This window comes from Equus przewalskii, chromosome 6 (assembly GCF_037783145.1).
Source record: "Equus przewalskii isolate Varuska chromosome 6, EquPr2, whole genome shotgun sequence".
Lineage (NCBI taxonomy): Eukaryota > Metazoa > Chordata > Mammalia > Perissodactyla > Equidae > Equus > Equus przewalskii.
In genome coordinates this window covers 7,439,520-7,456,627 of record NC_091836.1, presented here as the reverse complement: position 1 = coordinate 7,456,627, position 17,108 = coordinate 7,439,520, and the positions used below count along the sequence as shown (strand labels likewise).

Genomic DNA, 17,108 nt, shown 5'->3' with positions numbered 1-17,108 from the left:
ATCGGTGGCGAGGAACAGGTTTGTCTAGCTGGAGTAGAATGTAAGCTTGAGCTAGAATTAGATGTGGTGGAGAGCCTTGATGCTCTGAAAGCTATTATGAGATTTGATTTGATTCGGAGGCAGTTGGATGCCAGTATAAGAATCTTCATTATAATGAATATAAGGGCTAAGGAATTGTTGAAGCAATGTTTGAAGAAAATTATTCTTGTAGATTTGAATATAATATATTAGAACGTGATGAGACTAACATGTCTGAATGAATCCAGGTATGAGCTGATTGTGGCTTTTTTCAGCCAAGGCTTATTGAGCTGGAGTGAGACGTGAAAATGGGAAATGAAAATCATATTCAATGTGAAAGAAAGGAAAGCAGCAAGAAAGGAAAATCTAAAATTGTTTTTTACTGGAAATTACTTTGTGCAAGTTTGGATAGTTTTGGGAAGTGTAATTCTATGGAAAACAGTAATAGGCAAAATGGACATTCAATTTCTACTCACATTTTTCATAGAGAAAGGTTATTATTGATGACATAATTAGGTCTCTTCCAGTGGGACTGCCATGTCCTTTTTAGTACTTTTCTGAACTTTTGAGCTTTTTTTTGTATAGTAAGAAAAAAATTTGTATTATCAATTTCACTTCTAAATCCAGGAGAAACTCCTTCCATGACTTTCGTCTGCTATGACTATATTAGTCAGCTCAGGCTTGCTTCCAGAGTGCTATACACTGGGCGGCTTAAACAACTGAAATTTGTTCCTCACAGTTCTGGAGGTTGGGAAGTCCAGGATCAAGGCTGGTTCAGGTCCTGGTGACGACGGTCTGGCTGGCTTGCAGATGGCTGCCTTCTTGCTATGTCCTCACGTGATATTTCCTCGGTGTGTGCATTCAGAGAGAGAGACAGAGAGAGAGAGAGAGAGAGAGAGAGAGAGAGGGAAGGCTTTCTTTCTCTTCTTATAAGGCCACTAATCTTTTTGGATTAGGACCCTACCGTTACGACCTCATTTAACTTTTTAATTATTTCCGAAAAGCCCTATCACCAGTTACTGTTAGATTGGCGGTTAGAGCTTCAATGTAAGAATTTAGTGGTGGGTTGGGGGGACACAATTAAATCCATAGCAATGACAGACTTCATTTTTAAACTACATTTACAGTGCCAGTGCACATGCTTCTATAGTGGGAATAATATTCATTTTTCTAATACGTCTAACATCAGACTGTCCAAGAAGCAGATTTCTTATTTTATAAATTTTATAAATTTCTTATTTTATAAATACCAGGTCTTTAATTGTTATTCTTGCTATTTTTTCCCCATCAGCTTTGCCATTATAGTTTTATTTATGTGGCTAATCTGGCTTGGAGTAATATATGCACAATAACACTCAGTGGTCATAAATAATAGTAACTGACACATGTGTCACATATTCTATTTTAAACACTTTATATGTTTTATTGTGAGAAGGGGATGGAATGATTTGTGGTAAAGAAAGAATCTTGAAATAGTAAACAGTTAACAAAAATATCTGAGAGGAGGAACTTGTAGATGAGTAAATGCAATAAAGTGTCACACATATGATACAAATACATGCAGTGCACAGTAAAGGAAGAAGTAGTCATGTCTCCAAGATGGATAGGGGCAAAGAGGGCATGGAAGGGTATGAAGGACATTACAGGCAAAGACAGCAGACTTAGCAAAGACACAGAGGCATGAAATGGCTAGAGAACTTAGGGAATCTACAAGCCATTCTCAGTGGCTTCAGATGAGTAAGAGCAACAGCTAGATAATGTAGAACAAGGGGTGGATCATGGAAGACTTCAAGTGTTATGCTAAGGAGTTTGGGCTCCATTCTTTAGGCAAGGAGAAATCACTGAAGATTTAAACAGGGAATGCAAATCAAAACCACAATGAGCTATCACCTCACACCTGTTAGAATGTCTGTTATCAAAAAGACAAGAGATGAGTGTTGGTGAGGATATGGAGAAAAGGGAATCCTTGTGCACTGTTGGTGAGAGTGTAAATTTGTGCAGCCATTAGGGAAAACAGTATGGAGGTTCCTCAAAAAATTAAAGATAGAACTGTCATATGATCCAGCTATTCCACTTCTGTGTATATATCAGAAGAAAACAAAAACACTAACTTGAAAAGATAAATGCACCCCCATGGTCATTGGAGCATTTTTTACAATAGCCAAGACATAGAAGCAACCTAAGTGTCCATCGGTGGAGGAATGGATAAAGAAAATGTGGTGTGTATATATATATATATATGTATATATACACACATACACAATGTGTGTGTCTGTTTGTATATAGATGTATATATATATAAAACTGAACTCATAGATACAGAGAGCAGATTGGTAGTTGCCAGAGGCAAGGGGTTGGGAGGTAGGTGAAATGAGTGAAGGTGGTCAAAAGATGCAAACTTCCAGTTATAGGATAAATAAGTCATAGAGATATAGTGTACATCATGGTGACTGTAGTTAATAATGTATGTTTGAAGGTTGCTAAGAGAGTAGATATTAAAAGTTTTCATCAAGAAAAAAAATTTGTATCTCTGGTGATGGATGTTAACTAGACTGTTGTGATTATTTCATAATATATACAAATATCAAATCATTATGTTCTACACCTGAAACTAATATAATGTTGTATGTCAATTTTATCTCAATAAAAAATGATTTAAGCAGGGAATGATATGTCAGATCTGTTTTTGAAAGATCACTTTGGTATTGGTTTGGGATGATATATTGGATGAGTAAGAGAAAGGAGACAGGTGATTTGCAGTAGTCCATGGAAGAGGTATTGAGGTAAGACAGTACAAATTAGGATAGAAAAAGGGATGCATTCAAGAGATGATAGGAAAGTTAGACTTTACAGCACTTTAGATGGACTGGATATGATGCGTTTAGGGAAAACATGGTGATGGTTTAGAAAAATCACTTGGGAAGTGGGAGTACTGCTGAGCACTTCCTTGGGCCTAACTAGTGTTTCTAACCATGAGTCTTAAGTGGCCCCAATGTGAAGATTTCCGCCATTAGTAGCTAAGCATTAGCACAGGAAAAGTTAGATAGTTGTAATGATCTGGATTAGCAGGGCAGTGGTGACCAATGGATAAGGATGTAAGTACACTGAGGGTTGACAAGAGAGTATAAAATATTACACTATACATTCTGGGTTGTATAGGGAAAGAAGTGAAAGGGGAAAGGGAAAGCAGTTACGTGAAGGATAATGACGAATGGAGAAGTTGAGGGGTGAGTTGTTTCCACTACTTTGAAGATTAGATGAAGGAAAAGTTAAGAAAGTGATGTATTTGGAAAAGATAGCATCTGTGGTCAGAGATTGGTTTCCTTGAGTTTAAGATTACAGAGGCTGAGTAGTTCCCAGAAATGATAAAGTCCAGAGTGTGACTTCAGAAGCACATTGCTAAAGTGGGGATGGAGATGAGGGATGCTGGAAGTGAGGAATTCTGAGCTAGGTTGTTGCTAGTTTATCCTTATGGACATTGAAATTCCTGTGACGAGTAGACAGAAGCTTTGGAAAAGAAAGTGAGCCAGGTTAGAAAGTCCTTACTGAGTGAGGAGGAGTAATTAAAAGGTGAGTAGATGATAGTAACAGAGAGGTTGTATACCCAAATACCATGAACCTCAGAGGAAGAAGGCTTTTATCTATGAAGACAGAAAAGTAATACTAATATAGAAGCATGAGAGTGGAGCCTGGGGAAATCCTGCTTTTGCCTTTGGGTTTTGTGAGATATGGGAGAAGCAAGGGTCTTCCCTAGAAAAGGCTGCAGTGAAGTGGAATCCAGGGGAGATGTAGGTTGAGGCGGAGATGTGGAGGGGAGAGTTCTGTTAAAGATGTAAGGGAATTTCCTCATTATGGAATAAAGATTTGAGTATAAAGGTTAGGAAGAGTTCGTAGCTGAAGGAAGACTTGGACAGGGTAAATGGATGGAGGAAACACACAGATTAGAAGGTCTGGCATTTTTGAAGAGGGACTCAGGATGACAAAGATAACAGAAATGTTTGATTTGAAGTGTATGTATGAAGTTTATGGGCCTAGGAAATCTGAGGACTGAAGTGGTATTGGTTACTTAATGAGGTTAGCAGACTACAGTCATTGCTCGGAGTTCAAATGCCTTGTCAATTACAAGATTCTTATTCTCTAGTAGTTTATAATTTAAAAAGGAAAGTGGCCGTGTAACCAAAGAGCTCTGGTCTAATCTGGAAAGTGTTAAGTGCAATTACAGTATATAGACAGAAGTCTATGAAAATGTACAGGACTGAGAATTTTGTTCCAGCTGGAAGACCTGGGGAAGACTTCTTGGAAAAGCTAGCTTTTTAACTGGGTCTTAAAAAGTAAGTAGGATGTTAATAAATAGATTGGGATAAAGGGGCATTCTATTTGGGAATGGCATGAGCAAAGGTGTGAATTCAGGGAAATACAGAGCTTGTTAATGGAAAATTCTGTAAAAGGTAAACAGAGAGAGCTTGACCTCAAGATGAGCAAGGGAGAAACAGAAAAGAGCAGTGGAAATTAGATTGTATTATGCCAGTAGCCATGGAGATCAGAGGCCTGCTTAGAGCCCATGGGACAGAAGAAAGAATAACTACTGAAAATAGAGCTCTACATTCTAGGGCATCTGTGGCCACCTTCCGCCTGAGTAGCCATGAAGGGCAGCGCTTAATGTTTATGTTTATACCAGGAGAACTTTCAGTGGTTCTACTGGTATGTGTGTGTGTGCATTTGTAAGTATCTGCCATAATTACAAGAACAGAACTATTATATATTCCCACCCTTGTCCCCTTCAGCCACTCTTTGCTTGTCTGGAGTTTAAAACCTTTTACAGACTTGTTATATTGAAATACATATTAGTGCTTATTCAAATATAATATTGTGGATCATACTATCTTCCCATGTTTATGTGTGTCTGATAGAGAAGTTGATGATGACAGGCTATTTGCCACACTTGTCCTTGAAAGACTGATTCTTTGAATCTGAGATTGCATATTAGTTGCAGAAACTGGTTTTGTTTATTTTATTTCTCTTGTATATTTATTTACTTCATGCTTTGGTTCTGAAGAGCCATTTGATTTCTTAGTGGTACATGCTATAATATTCCCTCTGTCGAAATTATTTTTCTAAGTAATATACTACTCGTAATTCTAAATTGTGTCTTATTGCCTTTAAGTGTCTTTTCTGTTCTCCCAGAAGGTCATATGCATAAAAAGTAGTATTGCACATTTGAATTTGTCCAAAATACACTTTATGAGGTGTTGATTTCTTTATCACTTAGGATTGCATTTGGCTGTACAGAATAGAAAATTCTATTACACTGATTTTAAAAATTGAATTTCAGGGGCCAGACTGGTGGCAGAGCGGTTAAGTTCGCATGTGCCGCTTTGTGGCCAAAGGGGTCACCGGTTTGGATCCCAGCTGTGGACATGGCATTGCTTGGCACACCATGCTGTGGTAGGCATCCCACATATAAAATAGAGGAAGATGGGCATGGGTGTTAGCTCAGGGCCAGTATTCCTCAGCAAAAAGAGGAGGATTGGCAGCAGTTAGCTCAGGGCTAATCTTCCTCAAAAAAAAAAAAAATTGAATTTCATTTATTTTACGTAAAAATTCCCCAAGTAGAGAGTTATTCGTATGAATTCAGCTGCTCACCGGGACTACAAGAACTTTATGCTCTTCCTGTTGTTGGGCTCCCTATCTTTAGTAGGCCAGCATGTTGGTCATGTTTACAAGATGGCTGCAGTGTTTCCAAACTTTACATTCTTGTTCCAGGCCAGAGAGAAAGTGGGAAATGTTAAGGGCCATCCTGCTGTTTCTGCTCCCATTTATTAAGAAAATAAAAGGTTTCCATAAGCATTAACAGACTACCCTTTAAATCTTCTTGACCAAAATTGTATCACATGGTTCTCCTGAGCCACAGGAGAGCCAAATGCAAGCGTGTTGTTTTGGGCTGGGCACAGCCTGCTGTGATCAAAGTCAGGAAAGAAAGGGGTGTCTATATGTATGGAATAGGCAGCAGACAATATCTGTCAAAGTAATGTGCCTAAAGGTTGGTTATTTTACCTGTAATTGTAATTCAGATGACAATCAAAGTTGGCTACAAAAAACAGAGGAAGGAAATATTTTTAGCCTATCAATCTCTCATTGCTTACATTATAAAGCTAAATAATAGAATTTCTTATAACTTCTCCATTGTATAATATTATAGGTTCTTGGATATAAAAAAATAACAATTACAATCATACTTTGAAATAGTTAATAAAATAAACATGTTTGCATTTGAAAAAAATATTATGAAGTGTTCCCACTGGAATACCATGTTCATCCATTTAAAAGAAGTGACAATTCCTTTTGGGGGAGATGATTTTCACATTGTATAAATACGTAACATTTTGCGGATGGCATGATCTTATACATGGAAAACTGTAAAGACTACCAAAAACCTGTGAAAACTAATAAATTCAGGAAAGTTGCAGGATTCAAAATCAACATGCAGAAATCAGTTGTGTTTCTATACTGTAATGATAAATTCTCCAAAAAATATTAAGAAAACAATTCCATTGCAGTAGCATCAAAAAGAGTAAAATACTTAGAAGTAAATTTAACCAAGGAGGTTAAAGACTTGTACAAGGAAAACTATAAAATGGTGAAAAAAGTTGAGGAAGACACAAATCAATGGGAAATTATCCTGTGTTAATGGATTAGAAGAATGAATCTTAAGATGCCCATGCTACTGAAAGTGATCTACAGATTCAATGCATTCTCTATAAAAATTCCAATGGTGTTTTTCGCAGATAGAGAAAACAGTTCTAAAATCATTATGGAACCACAAAAGACCCCAAATAGCTAAAGCTGTCTTGAGTACAGAGACCAAAGCTGGAAGCATCATGCTTCCTAATGTGTTACAAAGCTATAGTTATCAAATGGTGTGGTACTGGTATAAAACACACACACATAGACCAATGGAACAGAATAGAGACCCAGAAATAAAACCACACATACACAGTCAACTTATGTGTGAAAAAGACTCCAGAGTATACAATGGGGAAAGGATAAGCTCTTCAATAAACGGTATTAGTAAAAATGAATATCCACATACAAAAGAATGAAATGTGACCCTTATATTACAGCATACACGAAAATAAACTCAAAATGGATTAAACATTTAAATGTAAGAACTGAGTCAGGAAAACTAGAGGAAAACATAGGGGAAAAGCTCCTTGGCATTGGTCTTGAGAATGGTTTTTGGATTTGACACCAATAGCACAGGCAACAAAAGCAAACATTAACTATTGGGACTACATCAACCTAAAAAATTTCTCCACAACAAAGGAAACAATCAAAATGAAAAAGTAACCTACAGAATGGGAAAAAATATTTTCAAACCATATGTCTGATAAGGGGGAAAGGAGGAGACATTGATCAAAAGGGACAAATTTTCAGATATAAAGTGACTAAGTTCTGGGGGCCTAATGTATAGCATGGTGACTATAGTTGCTAATAGCTTATTGTATAGTTGAAATTGCCAAGAGAGTAGATCTCAAATTCTCTCACCGCAAAAAAAAAAGGTAACTGTGTGAGGTGATGGATGTTTTAATTAGCTTGACTGTGGTAATCATTTCACAGTGTATACATATATCAAAACATCATGTTGTACACCTTAAATATATACAATTTTTTTAATCAATCATACCTCAATAAAGGTGGAAAAAAATTTAAAAAATGAAGTGACAGTTTCTTTTGGGGAAGATGATTTTCGCACTGTGTAAGTAATTTAGTTATTGTTACAGGCAGGTTTATGGTGGACAAATTCTAAAATGAAAATGTAGATTCTTAAATATTATCACAACCTTAAGATGGATTATTTCATCAAAGTCTAATGAAAAAATTTTGACTTTTGGTGTGAAGAAGACTTAAGTTGGGAATGAAGGTTTAGAAAAATATGTTTTTTAATCACAGCTTTAAGCTTCAATTGAGTGTCTGAGATTTTTCTATCATTGGTTTTTCTTACCTTAAATAATTTTGACTTTCTTTTACTCATAAGAGGAAATGATGTAGATCATTCAGTTTGTGGCGTAGGTATATTGTCACTGTGTTTTTGAATTTAACAAGCATGATACATGTTAACAGTATACTGTACAGTTAACAGGTACTAAAAAAGATTTTGTGGAAAATAAAGGCATGGTTCTCTCTTTTGGGATACCTGAAATTTAGCTGGCGAAACAAAATATATATTCCTGAGATCAATAAACAGTAAAAGGCAGCATGTGATCAGGTATGGAGAGTTCTGTAGGAATTTAAGGGAATAAAAGTAACTGTAGAATGTGATTACTTAGTATAATGGAAGAAGTGGATATTTAAGACAGGCTCGTTAAAAGTATAGAATTTGATTTGGTAGCAAGGTGCAAAGTACGATAGGCTTGTCTTTCTATCTGCATCTTCTGCTTATCCAGCCCTGTTGAACTATTTGTAGTTTCTCAAATGTTCTCTGCTCTTTGATAATTCTATACCTTTGCAATGCTTTTTTGTTTATTTGTTTATGGAATTTCTTATTTATCAGCCTGGCAATTTCCTATCTTTCGAGACGCAGTTCAAATATCATCTCCTCTGTGGAGTCTTCCCTGAACTTCCTGAGTAGTTAGGTGCTTGCTTCCTTTTTTCCCCTCCCATAGTTTGTTCTCTTTCTGTGTGTGTGTTGTTAGAGTCTTTATCACATTGCACCATTTATTTACTTGACTGTCTCTGCCACAACCTTGCGAGCTTCGTGAACATGAGGATTATGTCATATTTATCTCCGAATCATAGTGCCTCGTGTAATGGTTTTGCCCATTGGACCACTCAGTGAGTATTCATTGGATGAATGGATGGTTGGATAAAAAGAAAGAATTAGCCTGGATGGTGTTCATGAGTACTAGGGAAGTCTGTCCAGAGGGAGTGTGAAAGGTATAGAGTGTTTGCAATTTATCAATATTTGGAGATAAGATTGAGTAGGCTAAGTAGTTGGCAATGGAAGCTTTAATAAGTAATGGAGTTATAATTAACAAAATTTCTGAAATTGGCTTTTTAAAGCCCTCATTTTTCAAACATACTGTGCTTTTGTATTTTGTAGTGCTTCTACTTCTCATTCAGAGAATTCAGTGCATACAAAGTCAGCTTCTGTTGTATCATCGGATTCCATTTCAACTTCTGCAGACAACTTTTCTCCTGATTTGAGGGTATGTATACTGTTTCTAAGTTCTCATGAAGTTCTTTCTGTTAGCTATTTGTGTCTGCACTATCAATACAAGCTTTAACTAGTTAAGCAGGTAATATTGGTATTCTCAAAGACCTCAGTCTTTATAAAAAGTCCCAGAACAGGCCAGCAAATTTGGAATTCTTATTTATTTGTAAAAGAAAAATGTGTAGTTCGTCTCTAAGTTTGTTAACTTTTAAGTTCTTTGCCAAAAGGTAATTAATGAATTTTGTTGTGGTATAAAAGATTTTCATGATTACTCCCATAATGATGGCCAATAATAGCCAAACCTTTATTGAGTACTTATCATGTACCAAGCATTGTCCTAAGTGGTCATGAACTATCTCTCCTGATACTTCTAGCAGTTCTGTGGGGTAGAGACTTGTTATTATCATCATTCTACAGATGATAATAACTCAGAGAGAGATTAAGTAACATGCGCAAGGTCTCACAGCTAATAAATTCTATTGCCAGTATTCCAGCTCATGCAGTCTAGTTCTGGAGCTGAGTCCCTTCAGTACTCTACTGTAGTTGCTACACATCTCATTATAGTTTGTACGTGTCCTCTATTTATTAAAGGTCTTAACCACATCAGTGATATCCTGTTGCACTTTGTACATTTTTGGGTTCATCTGCTTTCTACAACTGCTTATCTATGAATGATGGAGAAAATGAATGTCACGTGTGGTGCGTTATAACCCGTAAACTTTACCTCAGAATCTTTTTATTCTGATCAAGTGACTGTTTTCTCAGTGATTACACTTTTGCAGTTTTATTAAAAATTGTTTTCATTAATGAGATCGTTTGCAGTTGAGCACATATTGAGAGTACATCTTTTTTGTGTATTTCATTTTCAAAACAGAATCCAACAAATGCAAGAAGACAGGTTAGAAACATCTGTAAAGGCTTCTGCATATTTGTGATTACCTTTTGTGAAATGTCATAAGGTACTAGATTGTATATAGCATGACTTTAAACATCACTAAAACTACTAAAGATTTATCATTATAATTTGAATAAGTTGTGCTAATTATAAAGGCTTTATAATATCATTAGCTGTTATCTTGAAACATAACATACATTTAGGACAGAGTTCATCATTAGTAATAGTAAATATAAATCCATTGTAGCCTCTCCTTAATTTATTACTATTTAAAAGTACATATTTGGGGCCGGCTGGGTGGCGCAGCAGTTAAGCTCGCACGTTCCACTTTGGTGCCTCAGGGTTCACTGGTTCAGATCCCGGGCGTGGACATGGCACCACTTGGCAAACCATGCTGTGGTAGGCGTCCCACATATAAAGTAGCGGAAGATGGGCACAGATGTTCGCTCAGGGCCAGTCTTCCTCAGCAAAAAGAGAGGATTGGCAGCAGTTAGCTCAGGGCTAATCTCCCTCAAAAAAAAAAAAGTACATAATTTATATACGTATCTAACTTTTATTTATTCATTACATTAATAAAAATCCACTAAGGGCCTATAGGCCTCTTGATAATTTTGCAATTTTTTGGCCTACTTCTGGTAGGATTATTAGTTGAAAATATCAGTTTTTAACTTCATATTGTGACTGATAAAGAACCATAATAAGAATGGGAGAAATATTACTTTTGCTTCTTGCCTATGCTTATATTATTAATATTATATTCTACCTGCTGTTTCTTGCCTGAAATATTTTAAATCATTTGTGTATTCTTGTGAGGGTTAGTTTAGTTAAACTACTTTACTGGGCACACACGTGAATTGCAGTACATCGCAAGATGCTGGAAGGAGGCCTCCATTATCATCTTCTCTGCATGCAGGCTCCCTTCATTTCCTCAGGACACCATATGTACCATAAATTAAAGTGACTGGCTGACATTGGGACAAAATGAGGGTCATAATGTTACTCTGTATATTAAATATTATAGTTTATTATTTTTTATTAGATACATTTTTTATTTTAGAACCGTTTTGGATTTACAGAAAACTCAGCAAGATGGTATAGAGTTCTCATATACTTGACATCCAGTTTCCCCTGTTAATTAATATCTTACATCTGTATGGTACGTTTGTCAAAATTGATGAACCACTGTTGATGCATTATTATTAACTAAGGTCCATACTTATTCAGATATCCTTAGTTTTTACCTGATGTCCTCCTTTCTGTTCCAGAGTCCCATCCAGGACACCACATTGTTTAGTAATCATGTCTCCTTAGGTGCCTCTTGGCTGTGACAGGTTTTCAGACTTTGTTTTTGGTGATTCTGACAGTTTTGAAGAACACTGGTCAGGTATTTTGTAGAATGTCTGATGTTTTACCCATTATTAGACTGGGGTAATATGTTTTAGGGAAGAAGACCACAGAGGTAAAGAAACATTTTCATCACATCATATCAAGGGTACATGATTTATCACTGTTGATGTTAACCTTAATCACTTGGTTGAGGTAGTGTTAGTTTTTTTCACTGTAAAATACTCTTTTTTTCCTCTCCTCCCTATGGTGTACTTTTTGGAAAGAAGTGGCTATGCACAGCCCACACTTAAGGAGTGAGGAGTTATGCTCCTCCTTGTTGAGAGTGGAACATCTACATACATTTTTGTAATTCTTCTGCGTGGGAGGTTTGTTTCTTATCCCTCATTTATTGGTTTATTCAATCATTTATGTCAGTGTAGACTCCTGGATATTTATTTTATATTTTAGATTACAATCCAGTACTACTTTGTTGCTGAAATTGTTCCAACTCCAAATTAGGAATTCTTTCAGTCAGATCTTGTGACCCTTTGACATGTTCCCATCATTGTGGTGGGTTTTTAAAAATTTTTCTGTTTTTGTGTTTTTTAGCTCCTCCTTACTTTCTGGCAGTACAAGATGCTTTAGGCTCATCCTGATATTTCCTGCCCAGTCTTAGAATCATCATCTATTTCTCAAAGAGCTCAGGTTTCTTTTATTGGAGAGTGGTATTAGAAACCAAAGTCTGGGCACTAGGTGTGCTCACTTTCTTATGTTTTTGCTGCCCCCTCCCCGCCAAAAAAGGGTAACAAAATACTTTTGTTTTCCTTCTGAAGCAAAAGATCATTTGCATGTATCTTATTTGGAGATAATATTATGGGTAGAGTGATCATATATGCAAGTTTGTCTGGAGTAGACTTATTTTATACCTGTCTTCCCTTCAGGTTTAACATTAGACACAAATATGTCCTGAATTATTGATTCTCTTAGCACTAGGATACCAAGGGAATCTGTCGAATTTATATATCAGCTGCATGACTTCAGGAATTATCCCTTAATAATTCAGCATCTTTCACAACTTAGTGGGGCCCTCAGAGTGTTTTTTTTGGATGAATGAAGAGACAGTTGTTAAATGTTAAGGCGAAGATGGTTTGGGGCAACAAAGGTTGACTGTACTTTCCATAGTAGAGTGCCTAAAGGGGCAGGGAAAAAAGAAAACTAATATGTTTAGACTGCCCGTTACCCTGTTTTCTGATTTTTAAAGATATCTTTGATTGTTAGATATATCTTTACTTGAATCACGATCTTTTTCAATTGTGGAAGGGAGATGAATGAGTAACATTACATTAAATGTTAGTATCATTTAAATAACGCAGCCTGATTTCAAATGTATGTGTGCTCTTTTCAGAGGTGGGGTGGGAGGATAGATGTGCTTCTAATAATTGAAAAAAATCTAGCTTGCTACTATGATAAACGTTAATATATGCCTCATCTCATTTAACTTTCACAACAATCCTGTAAGACAGATATTATTATCCCATTTGAGAGATGAGAAACCTGATATTCAGAAGAGATGAATTAAATCGTGTGCTTAAAGGCACACAGCTCGGTGTTGCCCTTTTTTGGTGCCAGATTGGTGATGTTCTTATACAGCACATTACCCAGAGAGACTATCTGCCCATGATTTTGCTAGATTTTTCAAGCGTGAAGTGAGATTTTCTTAATTAATGAGGAATATCTTTAATATGTTTTTTGAGGTAGAAATAGCAATTTTCAGTATTACTTTCTTAATAAATGAGAATTGCTTTTCTAAATAATCAGAAAAAGAGAGTTTTTGTAAGAAAATCTGATCTCCCCTTTTCCCCAGTTTTGTTAATTGATGATATTTTGCTTTTAGTGTGTATACCTTTAGTGGCCATAAAATGGTGATGTGCTAGTTAATTATAGGTGGTACTAACTGCGGGCAGCTCTGTGTTGCTTTTTTGACCATCCATGGTTCGGCTCTATGTGTGAGATGAGGGCCTTGGTGTGGTCGTTTTGAAAATCATCATTCACAGATGCTGTGAAGTTGGGTAACCTCTAGGCTTCAAGTTCTCCACATGGCCTCATTGTTTATCTCTGCCCTGAGCCTCAACATTTTATAAGGTTCTTTAGTAACAGCTTTTACAGAGAAGTACAGAAAACACAATGCATTGAAAAGCTAATCCAATTTCATTAAAAATATTAAACTGTATAAGTTTTCTGCTACAGATACCACACAGTGACACTTTCTTGAAAGATACTGTCTTAGTAGATTAACAGCTAAATGTGAAAGCTGCTGTTGAGGATTTCTTGTTCAAACACGATTTGTTGCTCCTGCATCAGCGAAGCAGAATGGAAAATCACTGGGGCTATGGAACTCTTCTAGATATCTTGAACTTGCATTTATTCAAGTGGAATTCTATTTGTATTACTTTATCCCCTTGTTAGCCTTGTTTGTTGTGGAAAAAGGCATGTACAGATATAATCCAGCAGATGTATTTCTGAAAAATGGAGCACAAATCCAGGCTTGGTAAATTGACTCCTGCTGCCTCAGTGATGTACTTGTAGAGCATTTTCTCTTTGCTTCATCTCATCTTCACTTGGCAGGAAAACCTATTTAATTTCATTTAAAAAACTTAAAAAGAATCCTTTCATATAGAATTTTTTTTTTTTTTTTTAAGATTTTATTTTTTCCTTTTTCTCCCCAAAGCCCCCCGGTACATAGTTGTGTATTCTTTGTTGTGGATTCTTCTAGTTGTGGCATGTGGGACGCTGCCTCAGCGTGGTCTGATGAGCAGTGCCATGTCCGCGCCCAGGATTCGAACTAACGAAACACTGGGCCGCCTGCAGCGGAGCGCACGAACTTAACCACTCGGCCACGGGGCCAGCCCTCATAGAATTTTTAATAATGCATATTATTTTTTATATAAATTTTCAATTTTTAAAATCAAACTTTCTTTAATAAGAAGCTGTTTTTAAAGTTTGACACTTAGTGGAATTAAAAACCTGGGGAACTTGTGTCTGGTTGATTTATTTGCTGACTGAAGAATAAATCCCATGAAATAGAGTGTTTTAAAATTCAAATGCACAGCTCTATTTATTTATGAAGTGTAACTTGTATAGCATTGGACTTTAAATAAAGTATGTCCCTTAAATGTTGGTGATTAAAAGATAAATTAAAAGTCAAGCTATGTGGGGGCCGGCCCGGTGGTGCAGCAGTTAAGTGCTCAAGTTCCACTTTGGCGGCCCCAGGTTTGCCGGTTCAGATCCCGGGTGTGGACATAGCACCGCTTGGCACGCCATGCTGTGGCAGGCGTCCCACATATAAAGTGGAGGAAGATGGGCACGGATGTTAGCTCAGGGCCAGCCTTCCTCAGCAAAAAGGAGAGTTGGTGGCAGATGTTAGCTCAGGGCTAATCTTCCTCAAAAAAAAAAAGTCAAGCTATGTAGTATTTCCTTTCCTTTGTGGTATCTGTGATGGGGAGCTTATATCAATGTTTTCTATAATGCAGAGTCAAATATTAAAATGGAATTGTATCTATGTCTTTTATCTCTTTATTTTAGAAGGCCTGTTTGATCTCAGAATATACGTATATTATGTACAATATGTAACTTATATATAATTTATGTATATATATAAATATATATTATATAACTGAGATAAAAGTTATACTATTTTGGGTTTTGTTCTTAACCATCTGCTCTTATCTTGAAATATTTAATAGGCTTAAATCAAGCAAATGTGATTATCCCTTCAAAATTTGTGTTATGTTATTCATATTTTATTTATAAAGCAAAGGTCAGAGCTAATTGGATTATTTCTTATCTAGAGTGTGTACATGAATGTAATACTGACGTGTTCTGAGTATGCAAATCTAATCAGGCTCGCAGAGCAGATGTTAGGTAGACAGTGAACAGTGTCCATTGCATATAATCGTTTCAATAGCCAGAGGGAAAATGATTGAAGTTAGCGCTTATTCATGACTAGCACGACCACTCCTCACACCCATGTCAGCTCTTAAGAACCTAGGAATCGAAAAGAACAACTTTAGCCAGATAAAGGATATCTGTCAAAATTCCGAATACACCTCATACTTAATGGGGGAATGTTAGAAGCGTTTCCTTTAAACTAGGAAACCTGATTACTACCACCACTTTTATTCAACATTGTGCTCAAATTCCTAGCCAGTAAAATAAGAAATGAAAGAAAGAAACAGAACTTTTATTATTTATAGATGATTGTCTATACAGAAAATTTAAGAAAAATCTGTATGCAAACTACCAGCACTGTTGCTAGATACAAGATAACTTAAAAAAAAAATCAGGCTTCTGTACCTTACCAAAATGTTTAGATAGAGTGATTTTAAAAAGATTCCAGTCACAAGAGCAACAAAATTACGTTACTCAGGAATAAGTCTAATACAAGATATGGAAAAACTTTATGGAGAAAGTTGTAAAATTTTATTAAAGAACCTAAAAAGACTAAATAAATAGATGAGTAGACACGATAGCCAAGAGATGTCAAATATTTTCAATATTTCTGTTAATTCAATGTAATTTCAAACCAAATTCAAAAGTTTGTCTTGTAGAACTTGGCAAACTGATTCTAAAATTTATATGGAAAGGTAGAAGGTCATGAATACCTAAGAGGAAAAATGAAGAGGGGGAATTCATGTAATCAGATATAAAGCTAAAGTAATTAGAACAGGAATAGATCAGTGAGACACAAGACAGAGTTCAAGAACAGACTGATGTAGGAATTCTGTATATGACAGAGATGATATAACAAATCAGTGGAGAAAGAATGAACTATTTGGTTATCCATGCTGGGTTAGCCATATTGAAATGAAAAACAAAGAAGTTGGGTTTCTAATTCACTCATACACAGAAATTGAATTTATTAGATTAAAAATCTAAAATTGAAAATAAAAAAAATTTTTTTTTGATTTTTTAATTTCATAAGAAAATGTATATCTTTATGACTTTGTCAGGAAGGAATTTTAAAATAAGATCCCCAAATATTAACTGCAAAATAAAATTTTATTTTTTTACTTTTTATTAAGGTTATGATAGTTTACAGCCTTGTGAAATTTCAGTTGTACATTATTGTTTGTCAGTCATGTTGTAGGTGCACCACTTCACCCTTTGTGCCCACCCCCCAAACCCCCTTTCCCCTGGTAACCACTAATCTATTCTCTTTGTCTACATCTTTAACTTCCACATATGAGTGGAGTCATAGAGAGAATGTCTTTCTCTATCTGGCTTATTTCACTTAACATAATACCCTCAAGGTCCATCCATGTTGTTGTGAATGAGACAGTTTAACCTTTTTTGTGGCTGAGTAGTATTCCATTGTGTATATATACCATATCTTCTTTATCCAATCATCAGTTGATGGGCACTTAGGTTGCTTCCACGTCTTGCCTATTGTAAATAATGCTGCAGTGAACATAGGGGTACATGGGACTTTTGGAATTGCTGATTTCAAGCTCTTTGGATAGATACCCAGTAGTGGGATGGCTGGGTCATATGGTATTTCTATTTTTAATTTTTTGAGAAATCTCCATACTGTTTTCCATAGTGGGTGCACCAGTTCACATTCCCACCAGCAGTGTATGAGGGTTCCTTTTTCTCCACAAC

The 17,108-nt window shown here is 36.0% G+C and overlaps 1 protein-coding gene across 25 annotated transcripts in view; it reads left to right on the top strand.

The window, feature by feature from the left end:
• Positions 1-17,108, top strand: part of MTMR2 (myotubularin related protein 2) — a 102,012-nt gene that overhangs the window by 29,726 nt on the left and 55,178 nt on the right. For 16 of the 25 annotated variants that reach the window (XM_008513743.2, XM_070622963.1, XM_070622961.1 and 13 more), the window contains one exon: positions 9,119-9,224. The exons of 1 other annotated variant lie outside the window; for it this stretch is intronic. Coding sequence is in view for 3 of the 24 variants with exons in the window: in XM_008513740.2 (XP_008511962.1) it covers positions 9,119-9,224 (106 nt within the window). In the remaining 21 variants the exon portion in view is untranslated. Of the gene's footprint in view, positions 1-3,274; positions 4,350-8,774; positions 8,851-9,118; positions 9,225-10,103; positions 10,189-17,108 lie in introns of those variants that run through there. 8 more of the 25 variants (XM_070622952.1, XM_070622951.1, XM_070622956.1 and 5 more) reach the window with 3 other exon arrangements.